Raw genomic sequence first — 17,308 nt, 5'->3', positions numbered from 1 at the left:
AGAGAGTGTATCTTGAGTTTTCAATAGTCTGTTAAGGACTGACCATACTTTTGCTGAATCTTTTAGGTTTGCTAGCATAAACATTATCGATTTGCCTTTTTTGGTCTCACGTAATTCTGTCTCTATTTGTTTTAGGTTGTGAATTGTTTCATTAATTTCTGGTGAGAAGTTGGTTTTATTTAGTCTATTAAGCATTTTGATGCGTTTGCGAAAACGCCTAATTCTAGCGTTGTGAGATGTAAGTTGGAGTGGTTTCTGCCGTTTGTGTTGAAAGGAGTTGTGAAGAAGTCGTCTAAAAGTTTGGTCAATTTCATAATTATTACTCATGTCTATCTTTACATCTAGTGACTGTTTTAATTGCGGAGGTCTGATTCTACTTTTATTTCTAGAAAGTATCATTTGTGAGAAGATATCTGAGAGTCTAACATCTACGTCAAGGCGTTTATGATCTGTTATAAGATCAGAGAGAGTAAAATTGGAATGACTACAGTTACCTATCATAACATCTATCCACCCCACACCCGAGGGCTGCTTGAAAGTGTAGTTCTCTTGATTTGGAGGAGGATTAAATACCGTTAAGTTGTTAGATTCAATGAATTCTCCAAGCATGGTTGCTGGTGCAGTCCTTTTGATCCTATCTGACCACCATCGAGCTTCACAGTTTACATCGCCAGTGAAGAGAAAGGGAAGATGAGAGAAACGTTTTAGATTTTCGATGAGGTTAGCCATTAGTGATTTGACGTTTGAAGGGTTTAGATAAGCAGTACATATGATAACAGCTTTGTCCTTTTTACCAATGAGCGCAGTGATCTGATTTTGGTTAGAGTTGTCATACGCAAAGATGACTAAATCATTTGAGACCACAAGAACGGTCTGATCGTTGATAAGAACTTGGGATGAGCGTAAGTAATCACTAGCTGCAATACGATTTGCCTCATTCAGGCATATGACACACGATTTACTTTTGAGAGTGTTTTTGATGAGTTCCAAGGTTAAAGGTTTGGATTTTGCAGTGTTGAGTAATGAGACTTTAACAGTCCAGAGGGAATCTTGGCGAGAGCATGAGCCATTTGGAGTTGAGAGCGACATTTCCCAGATAAGTACGGATGTACTTTTGTAGTAGAGGACAGTCAAGTGTTGCTGTTTGATGGGATTGTTGGGAGCAGGAAGCGCACTTAAATTCAGAGTCTTCTGCCGTACAATTACTTTGGTCGTGATTTTCAGAACACTTAAAACACTTTGTGGAGTTACGACAGTTATTGTAGTAATGATAGTAGTCCCAACAATTCTCACAGTAGACTATGTTGAAATGATCATAAGCATCAAGCAGTTCGGTTGATAGAGTCACAATTCCGTCTCGATCGAGGAGTTTGTCACGATTATAGTTACTTATTCGAAGAACTACAGTCGCAGTTGAATCTTCCTGACGAGCAATGTTAACAACTTTTGTTTCAATGTCAGATAGCCAATTATTTTGAGCAATAATGGCTTCTGTAAGGGTGTCTTTGGAGATGTTCGGAAGAGGTTTGGTAGTAGTAAATTTAACACAGGGATTAGAAGGCACTGGTAGTTCACCACGAACACTAGGAAAATCTCTTCGAATGAGTTCAGAGAAAGCACTACAATACAAATGACTGGTGAACAGGATTCTAGCTTTGGTTTGACCAAGTTTAATACCTCGAATCTTAAGAGAGATTCTACCAAAATTGTCAAGTAAGCGTCTGATGATACGTTTGCGTTCAGATCTTGATGTGATGGGATCACCGTTTTGATCAGAAAAATAAAGTTTAAGTTGAATGGTTGGAAAGATTCCGTTGACTGAAACCCAACCTAAACGAGCTGCTTGTAGTTCACGAAAAATCGTTTGATTCGAGACTTCTTGTAAGTTCATAATGATGTGGTCAGCTCAGCAAATGAGAAAGAATAACTACAGTTTGTAGTAAAGTGTTAAAGTAAGGGTGAGAGTACATCTCTGGAATTAATTCAATTAGTATTGTAATGTGAGTAATTCTTGGAAGTCTTAATTGATGAAAAGAAACATCTCAACAGTGTAGAGTTGAGAGTTTTAGAGGCTTAGAGTCAATCGTAATTAACAGTGTAACAAAAAACTTGTAATTTAACGCTGGTTAGCTTTGGTTTGTTGTGACTAATGGAAAGTTAAGCTTGAGTTTGAATCAAAAGTTACATTAAGTTGTTAATTTATTTTAATTAAAAGTATGTTCGAGAGATTAGAGTTTGTTTATGTCTGACGGAAAATCAGTTTGGTGTCAAGTTAGGATTGTAAAATCATTAAGATTTAAATAGGAGAAAGTAAAGTAATTTGAGTATAAGGGAAGAAAGAAAATGGCAGTAGAGTGATAAAGGCAAGATAGTCAAGACTTTTAAGTAATTGTAGCTCTTCAGAAATTAGTTCTTAATTAAGTTAGTTCATAATAAACTGATAGTTAAAATTAACTTTCTCAATTTCATGACGAAGTTTGGTTCGGTAAACTTGGCAGTCCTTGGAGAAAGCATTGGTTCCTTGTTTCAGGCAATTAGGGCAGCGTTGTTTAGACGGATCTTTTTGAGCGGGACACAAACCGGAGTGAATGGAACTACAGAAACCGCATTTTTTGATCAGACGACACTTTTTTGTTATGTGGCCATAGCCGCAGCAGTTTCTACAGATTTTAATATCAAAGAAATCTGTTGCATTTGTAGCTTGATAACCTAGATTAACTTTCCCGAAACGATTTTCTATTTTTTGCCTAATTCTAGGAGATATTTGAAGTAATACATCAGCATGAATTTTATCCTCATAGGGATAAGTGTGTAATAATCGAGTAGAATCACCCTGTTCTGACCAATCGTTTCTCTTAATCAAGTTATCTAACCAACTTTTAACCTCCGCTTCATTGTCAGGCTTAAGTCTAATGTAATTAAGGCGTATAACTGGGTCGTGAAGAGGAGGAATTGAAAACTGCCACTGAGGTAAAGTTTTTTCTAGGTGTTTAAGAAGGAGAGTTCGACTGGAAATCGTATCACACTTAATCTTAAGACTATTGAAACCCGGTTCCATATCAATAACAGTACCAACATTTTCAGTAGTCTTAGCTAGCATTGTTTCTAAGTAGGCTTTCATACCTTGAGGCCCTGTAACGTCTCGTTTATTTTTATAAGCTGCATTCCTAGCTATAAGTACTGGCCAGATTTTTATGTCTGTAACATCAAACCATGTATTGGGCATTTCTATAGTCGAGAACCGCTGGCAGTTCTGTCTACGAATCTCATTATTAGACAAACCTGAGAAAGATCTGTAATTTGGCTCTGTAGTTAGGTCCCATTCCCTCCGATTATAAGCTTTGTAGTCGGACTCAAATCGAGAGCAGCAACCAATATCCTCGGCAGAGGTTTTAGAAAGCCAGTTTTCATCAATCAACATCTCCTCCAGAACTTGAAGAAAAGGAACATCCCGGGTTCTAGTAAAGATGACCATCTTGTTTGCCTCAGTGATTTTCACAAAGGACTTGATGAAATCCAGCACCAAAGTAAACTTTTCAGTATTCGGAACATTTTTATTGTTCTAAGAGTACAGTCATTGTCATAAGTACAGTCATAATTAAAGTTAGTTCAATATCAAAGTACAGTCATAGTATTTTTTTTTTGTTTTCTTTCATCAAAAAACTTACCAGAGGTTGTAGAGTGTTAGAGGCCATTTTAAGGCAGAAGATGGGACCCAGTAAAAGAGAAAAATAGGGAGATTTACGGAACAGTAAATTCAAAAAAAAGGTATGTAAAGATAGCACGACACCGTAGGAACACAGTTTAGTTAATTTAAACAACAAAATAAAGGTTAATTTAATTAAAATAATCAATAAATTACGGAGCAAAAAATTTGCGACTTTACGCGGTGAATTTTATTCTCTGGTTGCATGTTAATATTGAAAGAGGGCTCCACTAGAAAGTATTTACATTTGAAACCGGCAATTTCAATAAATGAAATGAAATTGCAATAAAAAATTTGAATTAACAATTCAAGTTATGAAAAAGTAATGAAGCAACTAAGCATTTGATAAGTACCAGTCTAGCGTGCTCATAAATTAACATGAATCTATCCAACTATCTAACAATTTATCTTTTCACGAAACCAAGTTGTAAAGAGTTGACAAAGTCCGATTAAACAAGATAATTTTATTAAAAACGAGAGTATCAACGTGATGGAAATGATTTTTTATTACATATTAATATTTCCAGTTCGAACAAGCATCTTCAATTTGATTTGAGTCCAATTAAGATAAAACAAAGCAATTACAGTATTCAGCATTGAGATGATCACCAATGATTATAATCTGTCTGAAAGGAAAATTTTTGGACTTCACAATCGAGTAACTGAAATTGCCCGTCTAATGCTTCAGGTACAGAATTTGAAAAATAATTTTCAATCAAATTTCAACAAAAAACTGTCAGTTAACGCTATTTTTTAGATCTTTCATTTGCAAGGGTTGGAAGCATGTAGTTTGAACTCGAAAGCGTAGTTTGATATCAAAAATTAACATTAGAATCGATTGTTATTTTATTTTTGAAAAGAGATTGACTTTGATCTTTGATTAAATTGACTTGGAAACTAGTTTACAGATTTGTATCAAATTGCTTTTATCAGGCAAATCGATAGAGTAACAAAAATTTTCTTTTGCGTGTTCAAGGCAAATTGCTCTGCTACTTTGATTTTACTGCTTTTGTTCAAAGATCAACAATTGTATTGAGATTTAAAATAACTGATTGACAAATAAAGTTGTTAATAAAATGAAAAACAAAATTGCTTTGGAGATGATTAGAGGAAATAGTATTTTGAGGTTCCATTTTTTGTAATTTCATTTGGTGACAATCAGACACAAATAAGATTCTCTTTATATTTGTTGGAATAACCGATAAATCTGTTGAATTTGGGAAAAGGGAACAGTAAGATTCATACAAAATTTCATAAAATTTGAGATGATTAATATTTAGCTCTCCTGATTATATCATTACGAAAATTATTTCTTGCTAAACACCTCTTTCGCTCTAGATCTTGTCTATTTTAATGAAAGTTTATCATTCTGCACTTTTTTCATAGATGACTTTCTGTCTTTAGATTACAATAGATGGCTCTTACAAGGGACTTGCAGGAAACAGATGATTACCATTCGATGGTAATTACGTTTAGTTTGCTCTTATTTATTTATTTCTTACAATTCCAACAATTTTTTATTTTATAGAGTCTAATTAACATCAACAGTTATCATTAAAATGTTCCTGTATATACTGTAGCAATTTGTTTCGTTTTTTTCTCTTTGTTCATTGTGCATTAAAAGACCAGTTCTTTCACGAATGTGTAATGACAAGGTTTGCCATCTTATGAAACCGGATTTCAATAAACATTACTGTAATTGAATAAATTGAACCGGTGACATCGTACTTGAGTGTATGCAATCAAGTAGACGGATTGAGTCATTGTGACATGGAGAGAAAAAGCAACTAATAAAAGTGAATTAATCTGTAGCAATCTTACTCGCTTCTTGATTACTTATTGGCTCACTTATTTCCTTGTATTGAAACGTCTACTTTGCTGCTTTGTTGACAACAAAGCAATTTATTCATGTCTTTTGCCTGACTATCTTACATGTTACATTTCCAGTCTCTGCAATAAAAATTGATTAATTTTACATTTCTTCTGTATCGATTCATCAATCAGTTACTTTACCAAATTGATATATTGAATTGTTTAAATACAGATTGACTCTCATGTGAGTATATTTAAAATACAATAACTTTTATTTCCTATTATTTTTTCAAGTTTATGCTTAACCCTACTGTCCTTAACCTTTCAAATTATTACTTTCTGGCATACAGTGCATCGTCATCACAGCTTGAATAAAAAGCTACTCCAGTTATTAATTTTTGTCTCTTGAATTACATCTAATCATTTTATTGGACTTCGAGCCGAAAGGATATCTTTTCACGCCAAACCACCAACTCATTATATTTATCGTTATCATTGGCTAGCAACTTTATTGAGAATTAAGTCGAGACAACAATTTTTCTCATACTCAGAGATTTTAATCAATTCATCAATATGTCTAATCAGTCAGGAGAAAGTTCACACGTTCTGGATCTTGATTCTGTCAATCAAAATGTCAAAAAAATGGAATACGCTGTCCGTGGACCATTAGTGATACGAGCTGGAGAGATCGAAAAAGAATTGAAGGCTGGTAAAAACGATAAGCCCTTTAATGGAGTCATTCGAGCAAACATTGGGGACTGTCATGCCACTGGACAAAAACCACTGACATTTATTCGTCAGGTAATTGCTTGTTGCACAGACACAACTCTATTAGACGACCCAAAGTACCCGAAAGATGTTAAAGAAAAGGTTAAACTATTACTTTCCTATTGTGGTGGCAATTCAGTTGGCAGTTACTCTGATTCAGCTGGTATTGAGATTATCCGTCGACATTGTGCGGAGTACATTGCTGAACGAGATGGAATACCTAGTAATTGGCAGGATATTGTATTGACTAATGGAGCCTCTGAAGCAGTTAAATTTGTATTGGCTTTAATCAATTCTTCTTCAACTGATGATAAACCAACTGGTGTTTTAATTCCAATTCCTCAATATCCTCTATACACTGCAACTCTTGCTGAGTATGCGATGCATCCTATTAAATACTATTTGGGTAAGTTTGATTTTTTATTCACTCCACATTACCTTCAATGAAATACTGTGTTGATTCACAAATTGAAATGTTGCCAAGTAAATTAAAAAATATATGATTCAAAATTATTTGATATTAGATGCGCTATATTAATCAAGCAGTCCCATAAACCACGATCCAACGAGAAGATAAAATTCATAAAGAATATTCTACAATTTGTGACTGTTAATGATATTTTGTTTTGACGATTTTTGCTTAAGCTTTCTTGAAAATCTGATTAAGAGGATTACTAATTAATGCTTATTAAAAACTAAAGCTTAAAGTTTCACTTGTAACTTTTTATAAACTTTAGCTTTTAATTAAAGGGTGTTAAGTTTAATTTTGCTCAGTTATCTTACCTTGATAATGGAGATGGCAAAGATAAAGATGAAAAGAATGTATAAAGAGACAAGATGATGAACTTTTCTGAAAGACCAGTGGATGAACAATATCTTTTCATCTTTATCTTTGCCATCTCCATTATCAAGGTAAGATAACTGAGCAAAATTAAACTTAACACCCTTTATCTTTCAGTTTGTAATTTGATCGATACTTAGTTTTTAATCTCTCCAAAATTTCCTTATCGTAACCATCTAATATTGATCCTAAGCTGTATGTTAATTGTTATTTTTTAATTTTCTTATTACAGACGAAGGAAACGAATGGAAATTAAACATTGCTGAGCTCAAACGGGCTTTGGACAATGATAGATCATTATGTAGACCGAAAGCCATCGTCATAATTAACCCAGGTAACCCTACAGGATCGGTTTTAAATAAAGAAAACATCAAAGAGATAATCAATTTCGCCAAAGAAGAGAAACTAATAATCATTGCCGATGAAGTTTATCAACATAATGTTTATAAAGAAGGTGCTGCTTTTCATTCTTTCAAAAAAGTTATGCACGAGTTGGGAATCAATCTTGAACTAGCATCATTGATGTCTTCTTCCAAGGGATTTATGGGTGAATGCGGACTTCGAGGTGGTTACTGTGAATTCATCAATCTTAAGCCTGAAATCAAAGCCCTTTTCTTAAAAATGTTGTCCGCTCGTTTGTGTTGTTCAATTCTTGGACAGATTACTATGGATTGTGTTGTAGCTCCACCGAAACCGGGTGATCCATCATACGATTTGTTTACCAGTGAGAAAAACTCGACCCTAGAATCTTTGAAAGCTAAAGCAAAACTTGCTGCTGAAACATTCAACTCAATTCCAGGAATGAAATCTAATCCTGTTGCTGGAGCAATGTATGCTTTTCCACAGATTATGTTACCTGAAAAAGCAATAAAAGAAGCTCGTGATGCTGGTGTGGAGCCAGACTTCTTTTATGCTAAAAACCTTTTAGAAACAACTGGAATATGTATTGTCCCAGGTTCAGGTTTTGGTCAAATACCCGGTACATACCACTTTCGAACAACGATTCTACCTCAGTTCGAGGAGTTGAAAAAAATGATGGATCGTCTCAAAACATTTCATCTACAATTTCTTGAAAAGTACAAGTAATTTTGTCATCTCTCTTTTATGTTAGCAATCATGTGAAAGAAAACCCATCTACCTGATGATTAAAAATCGATTATAAAAATTATTAAATTATTAGACTGATCAAAATAATCCTAGTTTCACCTGCTATGCCTTCTAAATATGTCCATAAATGTATTGAGCTTTCGTTTTCTTCACTCCATTGGACCCATTCTTGGTGGCTTTGAGCAATTTTAATTCATCGATTGAGTTAATTTTTCTCTTTAGCTAACCTTAAGTGTGATAAATCATGTTCTTATTAAAGGAAGCTTCTTAATTCACTCGAAACCAACCATAATACTGGAGATTAACTAAAACTAGTGAATACAACGAGATAGTTACTGCGAGATTATGCTTGATCAATTTGTGTTTTATGGTGTTAAGTTGAAAATTTTTTAGTTTATTAATGATTACATTTGTTGACTTCATTCTGAATGAATTATATGTTGTTCAATTGATGTTTTTTATACATCTTTGTTATTAATTAATATTTAAGTGAGCATGTATTGTAATTAAGATATTGCATTGTTATTATCAAAGAGTTGTTGTTATCTATGTAAGAAAAATTAAAGTTAATTTGGTAAATAGATGCAACAAATTTGATCTAAAATTATTTTTATTTATTGAAATCATAAAAAAATTTTCATGGACATATTTGCACTAGACTGAAAACTTGCAATGCCGCATGTTGAGTCTAGTTCATACATATTTAGATGTAAAATTGTGTGAAATTTATTTACAGCTAGATCTAGTGATTTTAGATCAGAATGGACAACAAATCTTCTTATAAAATTTATTTAAAATACTCTATCATGATATTGGCCGTCTTGATTAGTATGAGGTTTGGGATGGTTACTAGGTGCTGGGTGATTAGCTTGTCTGCGTCTTGGTGGTGCGAGATATTCAAACATCGATGTGGAATGTTGTGATAACATTTTACCCAAATCACCAGGCATAGGGTCTGACCAGAAGAAATCATGGCTTAAAGCAGAATCTGCATCAATTCGCTTATTTGGATCCAAACATAACAATCGATCAAGCAGATCCAATGCATATGAATCTCTCACATAAACTGACAATCGTTCTTTAACTCTTCTTTTTTGTCCTTTGATTAGCTCCAATTTATTGAACAGTTCTAGTTTTTCCACGCCAGGCCAGACTTCTGGACAAATTGATCCACATAATTGACTGATTAGAGACAGTTGAGTTTGATCAGTTGCACCTTGTAAAATTGGACTACGTGTCCACATTTCGGCCATGATACAGCCAGCACCCCAAAGATCGACTGAAGGACCATAATTACGTTCACCTAGTAGCAACTCTGGAGGACGATACCAAAGAGTAACAACACGATTTGTATATTTGTTGCTTTTACTGCTTGAGCTAAAAGCACGGGCAAGTCCAAAATCAGCTAATTTCAATTTCCCATCCTTGGTAATTAGAATATTTGACGCTTTCATATCTCGATGTAATATTTTGTTGCTATGAATATAAAACAGTCCATCAAAAAGTTGTTTCAGAGCACTTTTGATTTCAGCTAAACTGAATTTGACGTTGATATTGCTGAGAAGGCCAGCTAAATCATGTTCGCAAAAATCAAAAACAAGGTAAAAAATAGCTGGGGCTCCTTTGGTTCCTTCAGCTTTGGTTTTAGTTCTGCAAAATAAATGAAACATTAGACAAAAAATCATTTAAATTATATCATGAGAAAATTAGGCAAGAAAGGTTAATTCTAAAATACAGTTGCTATTCAAAATTTTTGTTTCTTTCTTCCTCTCTTTTCTCTCGCTGGTTCTCGTACAAACAAAATTTCTCATAGACCTCAATTCACAGTAAACTGTCATTCTAATAGAACCTGAATACTTGGGATAAAATAGACATAATAAACATAGCGAATTAAGTTCATCAAATTTGTTTTAACCTCAGACTGGAAGAAAAGGATATCATATGGAAGGCTTTATAGTCAATAACAAATAAATCAAATACTTACTTGCATATCTCTATTAAATTCACGACATTATCATTCTTAAGAAGTTGCAAGATTTTGATTTCTCTCAGGGCAGTGATTGGGAATCCTTCCTTCTCATTGTCCATCAGAACCTTCTTCAATGCGACCAGTTTTTTGGTTTGGCGATGTCTTGCTTTAAACACTTCACCGAATGTACCTTGACCAATCTTAGCTAACCTTTCATATTTGCTGACATCGTCACAGTAAGGAAACTTGAAGTCATCATCTGTAGCCATGATGAACACTTTTTCAAACAAAGTTATCAACTATGTCTATTAGTAACATATAACTTGATAACTAGCTTCCAAATAAAAATTTGAATGAAGTAGCTTGCAGACTCAATACAAATCTGAAAAAAACAGCTTACAAATCATTGGCTGCGCATGAGTTGCGAAATGTAACCTTACTCAAGTCTTTACCTGAGGCTGTAACTCTTACTTCGTTAGGTAATGTACTTAAGGGTTCACTGCCATTTGGCCACTAAAGCTTTTAAGCTAAATCTGTTTAATCACTTTAAATCTCTCTGATTCGATCAAATTTCAGCAAAATTTTGTCTGATTTTTGCTTTGTCAATCTGTCTCAATGATTTTCACGATGAAATTGGCTTGAAAAATTGACATTACACCCGATGTAATGTTAAGACAGTACGATTGTCTAAATTTTTTTGTTCAAATTAAATAGAAACTAGGCGTGAATTAAATTCTTTCCACTTCTAGAACTTTTGATAACTTTCGTATTGAATTAAATGGTCAGAAAACTAATAAAATGTCAAAACAAATGAGCAAAGAGATCAAAAGATATCAATTAAATTCACACTTTTCATACAATTTAGCGAAGAGTTGAAACTCATTTTCCCCAATCAAACTGATAATCAGACATTTTTTCCGATTTATTCAGCCAAATATATAATAATCGATACAATTTTGAAGGTGATTTTATCGAAAATTGTGGATCCATGAATGTCCTTTGTGTGCCTAAACTAAAGCACCACTCGATTTAAACCGATTTCGGCCATTCAAAGTCATTGGAATTTCAAGTCATATATTGGATAAACGTCTGTCAATTGTTTGCTCGATAAAACTGTATTTATGTCGGTAACATAATACCATCTTTTATGATGTGGATAATGTAAGAATGGTTTCGTAAACGTGGTTGGTTTATTGCGTTTGGATCCTTTAACGTTTACAACCAATTCAATGATTAAAATAAAGCACGAAAGACCCAAAAGGAAAGCAAAAAGATAGAGTAAATCTTCAATCGTGATGAATGCAATCGGATGATACGCAATTGGATGGGTTTTGATTTGCTCATAATCTTCGCATTGGGCATTTGTTTTGTAAAATTTGACCCTTTTCACAGCCACTTTACTTAATACCCAGTCAAACGCATCAAAACAATAGCCCATCTCAAGGCACGAATAGGCTGCTCGTTGAAGGAATCGTTTCTTGCTTTTCTCAGTAAACTTGTTGTAAACCAATAACCGTAATGTATCGTAATAACGACGATTACTAATATCAACATAAAAGTCAGTATTTTTCTTGAAATTGATCATTAAATTGCAAAATATTCTGGTGCAAGTTTTAGTGTAAAGCAAGGAATCGAAAAAAACGATTCTATCGTCAAACAAATGATCGGCAATATGTTCAACAGGTTTGTCAATTTCAACTGGATGCATACGACGAGACAAAAATGGATCATCTCTAACCTCAAGAGCACAGTACAAATTATCAACCACATCTACGCGTTGAGTTGACCTGTTAAGATCCTCCAAGTCAATTAAGGGAGGATCTCGAGTGGCTATTGAATAATTGGTCGTAAATGAAGAGGATAACAATTTGGAGACGAAGAAGACAGCAAAGTAACAAGTGGCCAAAATTATGAAACCAAATTGTCCATTGATTAGCTGTTTTGTTGTTCCCTTGAAAGGCCAAGGTAAAGTTTTGTCACGGACTGCATAGATTAACATGCCAAGGATGGACAAGAGGCCAACTAGCAAATAAACATTGAGATCAATTATTTGAAAACTGGTCAATATTCCTGGATACTTTGATTTAACCGCACTGTCCGTGTAAAGATTGATAAAGCCACAGTCTTCGGTGAGCATCAATGAACTAAAACTCATATTTTCTGGAATCAATGAAAAACGGTCAACTGCTTCAGGTGGAAATGAAGCGTCGTTGAGGCCAGATTGAATTGAATAGAGCAAAGGTGACGAGCAAACAGGGGAATGACATTGTTTATTTTGTTGGTGTCCACCATTTATCCATTCAATTGGCACTTCACCAATCATGATTGACCCATAGGCTTTTAATGTATCAAATACACGGGAATTACTATTTCCGGAAGACTGGTCATAATAGACCAATCTTAATGATCCGTTGAAGGGAACATTCAATGACATCGTTCAACATCTGAATTTAAATGGACGAGAAATGTGTTATTGGTGAAAGTTAACACAATCTCAATGACAGATTTTCATATTCATTGATTGAATAATTTTTATCGATATAATTTTGCTTTAGGATAAAAAATAATGTTTCATTTATGAAGTGATTAGCTTTCAATTTCTGATGAAACAAAAATTGGCAACTGTAAATAATTTATCGCTAATGATGTTGCTGAGTTTTAATTGAATCTATTCTAACTACCATTAAGCCGAGTTATTTTCATAACTTTGTAGCTTTTAATGCTGAGTTGTTGATTGCTCAGAGAAAGGGTTTTAGATTTTGCTGGAGAAATGAAAAGTCTCATTGAAAGATCGCGAGATTTCACATGAATAGTATTTCTGATGTTTTCTAGCTTTATCTAGCATTTATTCAACTGAATAAAGAAATAGTAAAGGATCGTAATTTTTTAAATTCATAATAGCATAGCATTCATTTAGTAATAGTGAAAAACTTTCTCCATTATCATGATTTAAATACTATTGATGAAATACTAGCTAGAAGTAGATGAATTGTCCAGCCATAGTTATTGTTTTACTGTCAAGGGTTTGTTTTGTTTGATATTAATAATGATTGATCAGTTAAGACAAGGTTTGAATGAAATAAAGTCATTTAGACGAAGCTGTCGTAAATCTAATTTCCTTCCATCAGTCAATCATTGGCGACAATCATTGACGAAATGATAAAACTGATTTAAATTTTACACTTGATTTATTTGAATTAACTATTTCAATTTTTCTGACACTTTGACAGTTTGAATCATCATTGTTTTCAACAAGATGAATTTCATCATTGAAAAAATACATCAACAAACAAGTGCTTCAAGGATTGCGCTATTCATGCAGTTTTCGTGATTTAACGAATACCTATGTAATTAATGTATCCAGAAAGCTCTGTGGTTTCAATTAATCAACATCAGGTGAAAAATGAGTAACTTAAAATTGAATCTTGTTTTGTTGCCATTATGGCTTAATGTCTTCATTTTGATTGTTACTAGTCATCCTTTGATGCTGCCATCAGCTTTTTTTAATCAATTTGAAAAGTTGAGTGAAAACAATAATCCTACTGTTCCTTACAAAGTTGATTATCACATTGGATCCAGATTTGACCCATTTAAGGAACCACTTAATAGTCCTGATGACTACGATGGTACAGGAATCAGGCCAGCTATGAGAGCTCCAACTGTTGACGTCTTACTTCCTTGGGAAGACGATCCAGAGATCGTCTATCTGACAGAGAAACCGCAAAACATTACAAATAATGTTACCTCGGTCTCTAGTTCAACATCCTCTACATTATCATCGTCATCATCATCTTTACCTGATCAATCATCAACTCTAAGTTCATCAACAAAATCATCTTCCATTAACCCAGTAACAGAATCAAATACAACAGTGAGTTTACTTCCATGGGAAGAGGATTCATGGCAGTTGTTTGAGACATCAGTCAGCTCAAGCTCACCAAACTTTACTTTTATTACCGCACCATCAACATTTAAGACACCACTTTATGTATCAATCACGACTTCAAGTACATCACCATCAACAACCAGCGGACCAACTAGTTCAACCTCAACCTCAACTGTTAGTTCGTCCACAGTGACTGCTGGGATAAGCACTACATATTCACCTTTGCCCTGGGAAGAAGATTATTTTGACAATATTGTCTCTAATCCAATTCAGGTAATTGTTTTATTTTCCGAAAGATTTAAAGATAACTATTAATATATTTTGTTTAATCATTCAATCAAAGGTGGGATCAACGTTGAAGCCTTATGAACCACCAACCACCAAACTGACAACTTCATCGCAAGAAATTGGAACTACAACTACAACTCGATCAACTGATCTATTAATCACAATCAGCACGAATCCAGAATCATCAATTGAAGAATCAATATTTAACTTGGTACCTTTAAAACCAATCGACAATTCTGACCCGAATTGGCTCAAATTCCCAAATAAAAGACCAAAGTCAAGCAAATTTGGTTACAATTGATGCCTTCAAATCCAAACATTTAAAACTCATCTTTTTGCCACAGAAAAGGCTCGTTTTCAAAAAATAATCAACCCATGATAAACTAAAATGTACTCAAAATTTACTTTTGAAATTAATAAATTTTTGAACTAGACAATCGGTCTATCGATAATTCAGCTTATTTGGTCCTTTTAAATTTGGCAAATGAACTTTCAGCCTGAAAGTTTAGCCATTTACTGCTATTTTACTACATCTGAAATGTTTTAGTAACCATTTAACTTTATGAATGAAGTAAAATCAACATAAGTTGAATGCTGTTATGTAATTGAACATTTTTTGTAGTTTCTTCGTTGATTGAACAATTTTTATCGATATAATTTTGCTTTAGGATAAAAAATAATGTCTAAATGTTTCATTTATGAAGTAATTAGCTTTCCATTTCTGATGAAACAAAAATTGTCAACTGTAAATGATAGCTAATGATGTTGCTGAGTTTTAATTGAATCTATTCTGCTAAATTAAATGATGTATAGTTATTACTGAATTTCGATTTGATTTTTTTCGATTTTTTAAAGGTGTTATATCATCGATTAGAATCTTTTCAACAATAGTAAGGACTAATGCACTGAATGGTGAAGAGTGACGTTTTTATAAAGAAAGAATTGATTAAAATCAAAAACTATTAATGAATTCAATTTTAGATACTTTATATTTTAGATTATCAGATAATCAGACTCAAAATTTACAAAAAAATCATTTTATAACAGAAAATAGAAAATTTAACTGAAAAATTGGCATATAAATAGCATTATTCTGCTTCTCCGTGTTTATCAAATTTTAATTACGATCTTTGATAGCTCGAAACTGCTTTGAAACTCCAAAACCGTTGTAGTATATTACATGAAATATAAGATAAGCTCATGAACGTCAAAGTGACTTTCAACCATTTTGATGATTGTGAATTGAATTCATTTGATTGCCAGGACTTGAAAATTCCATCTTTTCCAAGCAATGTTCAGCAATTGAGAAGATATTTAGGTAAACCTCTTTCATATATTAATAAATTTTTAAGTTATATTTAGATTATTCACAGAATTGATATGAGGAGATTGTTGGATTACAGCAAACTTTTTTCTTCTTGGCAATCAATTGGTGTAGACAGAATTGGAGGAGAAAACACAATTTTGATTTTTATCACGTTAAGGTTGAAGTGTAAACCTTAATTTCAGAGTGAATGTGTAAGGATGTCGAGAATATTGATGAAAATATTGATTATATCCTGGTAAATTATGATGGAGGCGAGAATGTAATCTTCTGGTGAGAATTGATAAACGCTGTTACGCCCAAGAATCATTTGAATATCAATAACAAGCCAGAATGAGAAGAGAAGTGCTCCCAATGAGGCATAAATTAGAAGCGTTATTTTGTTCGGGAAAATGATACATGCCAGGCCAAAGAGTAGAAGGGCTATTGTACACAAGTAAACGATGCCGGTAGCAACAGTGAAATCTATCCGGGTTTGGCAAGCAAAAGCTATCAGAGCCACAACCAGGACGGTTGTAAGCAAAACTGCAGCAAAGAGTATATCACCATGTGCAAATGAACTGTAAAAGCCAATTGTAATTGCTTGAGCTAAGGTGAATAATGTTAAACAGATTAAATTTCCAGGAAAAGAACGAGAAATGTTGCAACAGGTTAAGCTGATAAGTGACGCAAAAGAGACGATTAAGGCTAGCCAGATCATCCATGAATTATAATATGTAAATTCACGAACATCATCTGATAGAAAGAATACGGTTCCGATCAAAATTGTGATAATTAATTGGATTGTTACGATGCCGAGTACTTTACGAATGAATCCAAGGCGAACTGCTTTATCAGTAAAGGCAGAGTAAGATCCTAATTCAGCATCGGCAAGTCGAGCTGATTCAATTGATTCACTTGTTGCTCCGTAGTTACTATACATGACTTTATGTTTCTATGATGGCAGGGGAATAATGAGCCTGTAAACTGTTGATCACAATGTTGATAAGGGGTTACTAATCACTTCCAATAGTTAGTTAAGGTTTTATTTCTCAACTTAATAGTCAACATTAAGGACAGATATCTACCAATAAATGATAGTTTGGTCACAGAAAATCACAAACACAAAATGATTGATTACTAATTTCACTGGATGATGTTGAAGAGGAGTGATTTTTTCACAAGAGTGACAATGATTTTATTGAATTGTGTATAAAATTTAATTATCTGAGTTTTGCATCAAAGAACAAGGAAACACAAACAATAGATGCATCACTTTAGGATAAATCCATTATATCAATACTATTTCAGCTTGCGGACAAAAAGCTTTTATAAATATGAATTTTCTGAGTAATTTTAAATTATCTCATACAATTATCAAGTGATCTGAGTCAATCAGATCAAGTATATTTTAGCCACAAAAAAATATTTCAATATTTAATGAAACGGCAATAAACCAAAATTACACCAGCTGAAATTGATTGAGTTCATTTCACAGTTAATGTGAGAACAGATTGAAAGTGAACTTCATCAAGATAACTAGGATTAATTTATGAATAAACTTAGATTCAGGAAAACTATTAATAATAAGCATAAATACAGAAAGAGTAACTTGAAACTTACATTAA

General features: G+C 33.4%; 4 protein-coding genes and 1 pseudogene across 4 annotated transcripts; 2 read left to right on the top strand and 3 right to left on the bottom strand.

Annotated features, from left to right (window-relative positions):
• Positions 1-1,702: 1,702 nt before the first annotated feature.
• Positions 1,703-4,076, bottom strand: LOC149093714 (uncharacterized). Its single transcript, XM_089268303.1, has 2 exons — positions 3,669-4,076; positions 1,703-3,562 (listed from the first exon to the last, which is right to left on the bottom strand). Exons 1-2 carry the CDS (start codon positions 3,693-3,695, stop codon positions 2,423-2,425), a joined length of 1,167 nt encoding a protein of 388 aa, XP_089124429.1. The 5' UTR covers positions 3,696-4,076; the 3' UTR covers positions 1,703-2,422.
• Positions 4,077-5,163: 1,087 nt separating this feature from the next.
• On the top strand, positions 5,164-8,817 carry LOC107363404 (alanine aminotransferase 2). The gene is made up of 3 exons (XM_015930623.3): positions 5,164-5,762; positions 5,869-6,692; positions 7,360-8,817. The coding sequence occupies exons 2-3, from the start codon at positions 6,092-6,094 to the stop codon at positions 8,211-8,213; spliced, it is 1,455 nt and encodes a 484-aa protein (XP_015786109.2). The 5' UTR covers positions 5,164-5,762; positions 5,869-6,091; the 3' UTR covers positions 8,214-8,817.
• A 9-nt stretch (positions 8,818-8,826) lies between these two features.
• Positions 8,827-10,582, bottom strand: LOC107363419 (cyclin-dependent kinase 9). Its single transcript, XM_015930640.3, has 2 exons — positions 10,219-10,582; positions 8,827-9,884 (listed from the first exon to the last, which is right to left on the bottom strand). The coding sequence occupies exons 1-2, from the start codon at positions 10,470-10,472 to the stop codon at positions 9,026-9,028; spliced, it is 1,113 nt and encodes a 370-aa protein (XP_015786126.1). The 5' UTR covers positions 10,473-10,582; the 3' UTR covers positions 8,827-9,025.
• A 2,897-nt stretch (positions 10,583-13,479) lies between these two features.
• Positions 13,480-14,830, top strand: LOC107363426 (uncharacterized). The gene is made up of 2 exons (XM_015930647.3): positions 13,480-14,362; positions 14,433-14,830. Exons 1-2 carry the CDS (start codon positions 13,607-13,609, stop codon positions 14,676-14,678), a joined length of 1,002 nt encoding a protein of 333 aa, XP_015786133.2. The 5' UTR covers positions 13,480-13,606; the 3' UTR covers positions 14,679-14,830.
• A 509-nt stretch (positions 14,831-15,339) lies between these two features.
• Positions 15,340-17,306, bottom strand: LOC107363446 (protein lifeguard 1 pseudogene; annotated as a pseudogene).
• Between the last annotated feature and the right edge of the window lie 2 nt (positions 17,307-17,308).

This window comes from Tetranychus urticae, chromosome 2, assembly GCF_039701765.1.
Source record: "Tetranychus urticae isolate SD_2017Ah chromosome 2, NJAU_TeUrti_SD_1.0, whole genome shotgun sequence".
Classification (NCBI taxonomy): domain Eukaryota; kingdom Metazoa; phylum Arthropoda; class Arachnida; order Trombidiformes; family Tetranychidae; genus Tetranychus; species Tetranychus urticae.
This window is presented reverse-complemented; position numbering and strand designations above follow the sequence as displayed.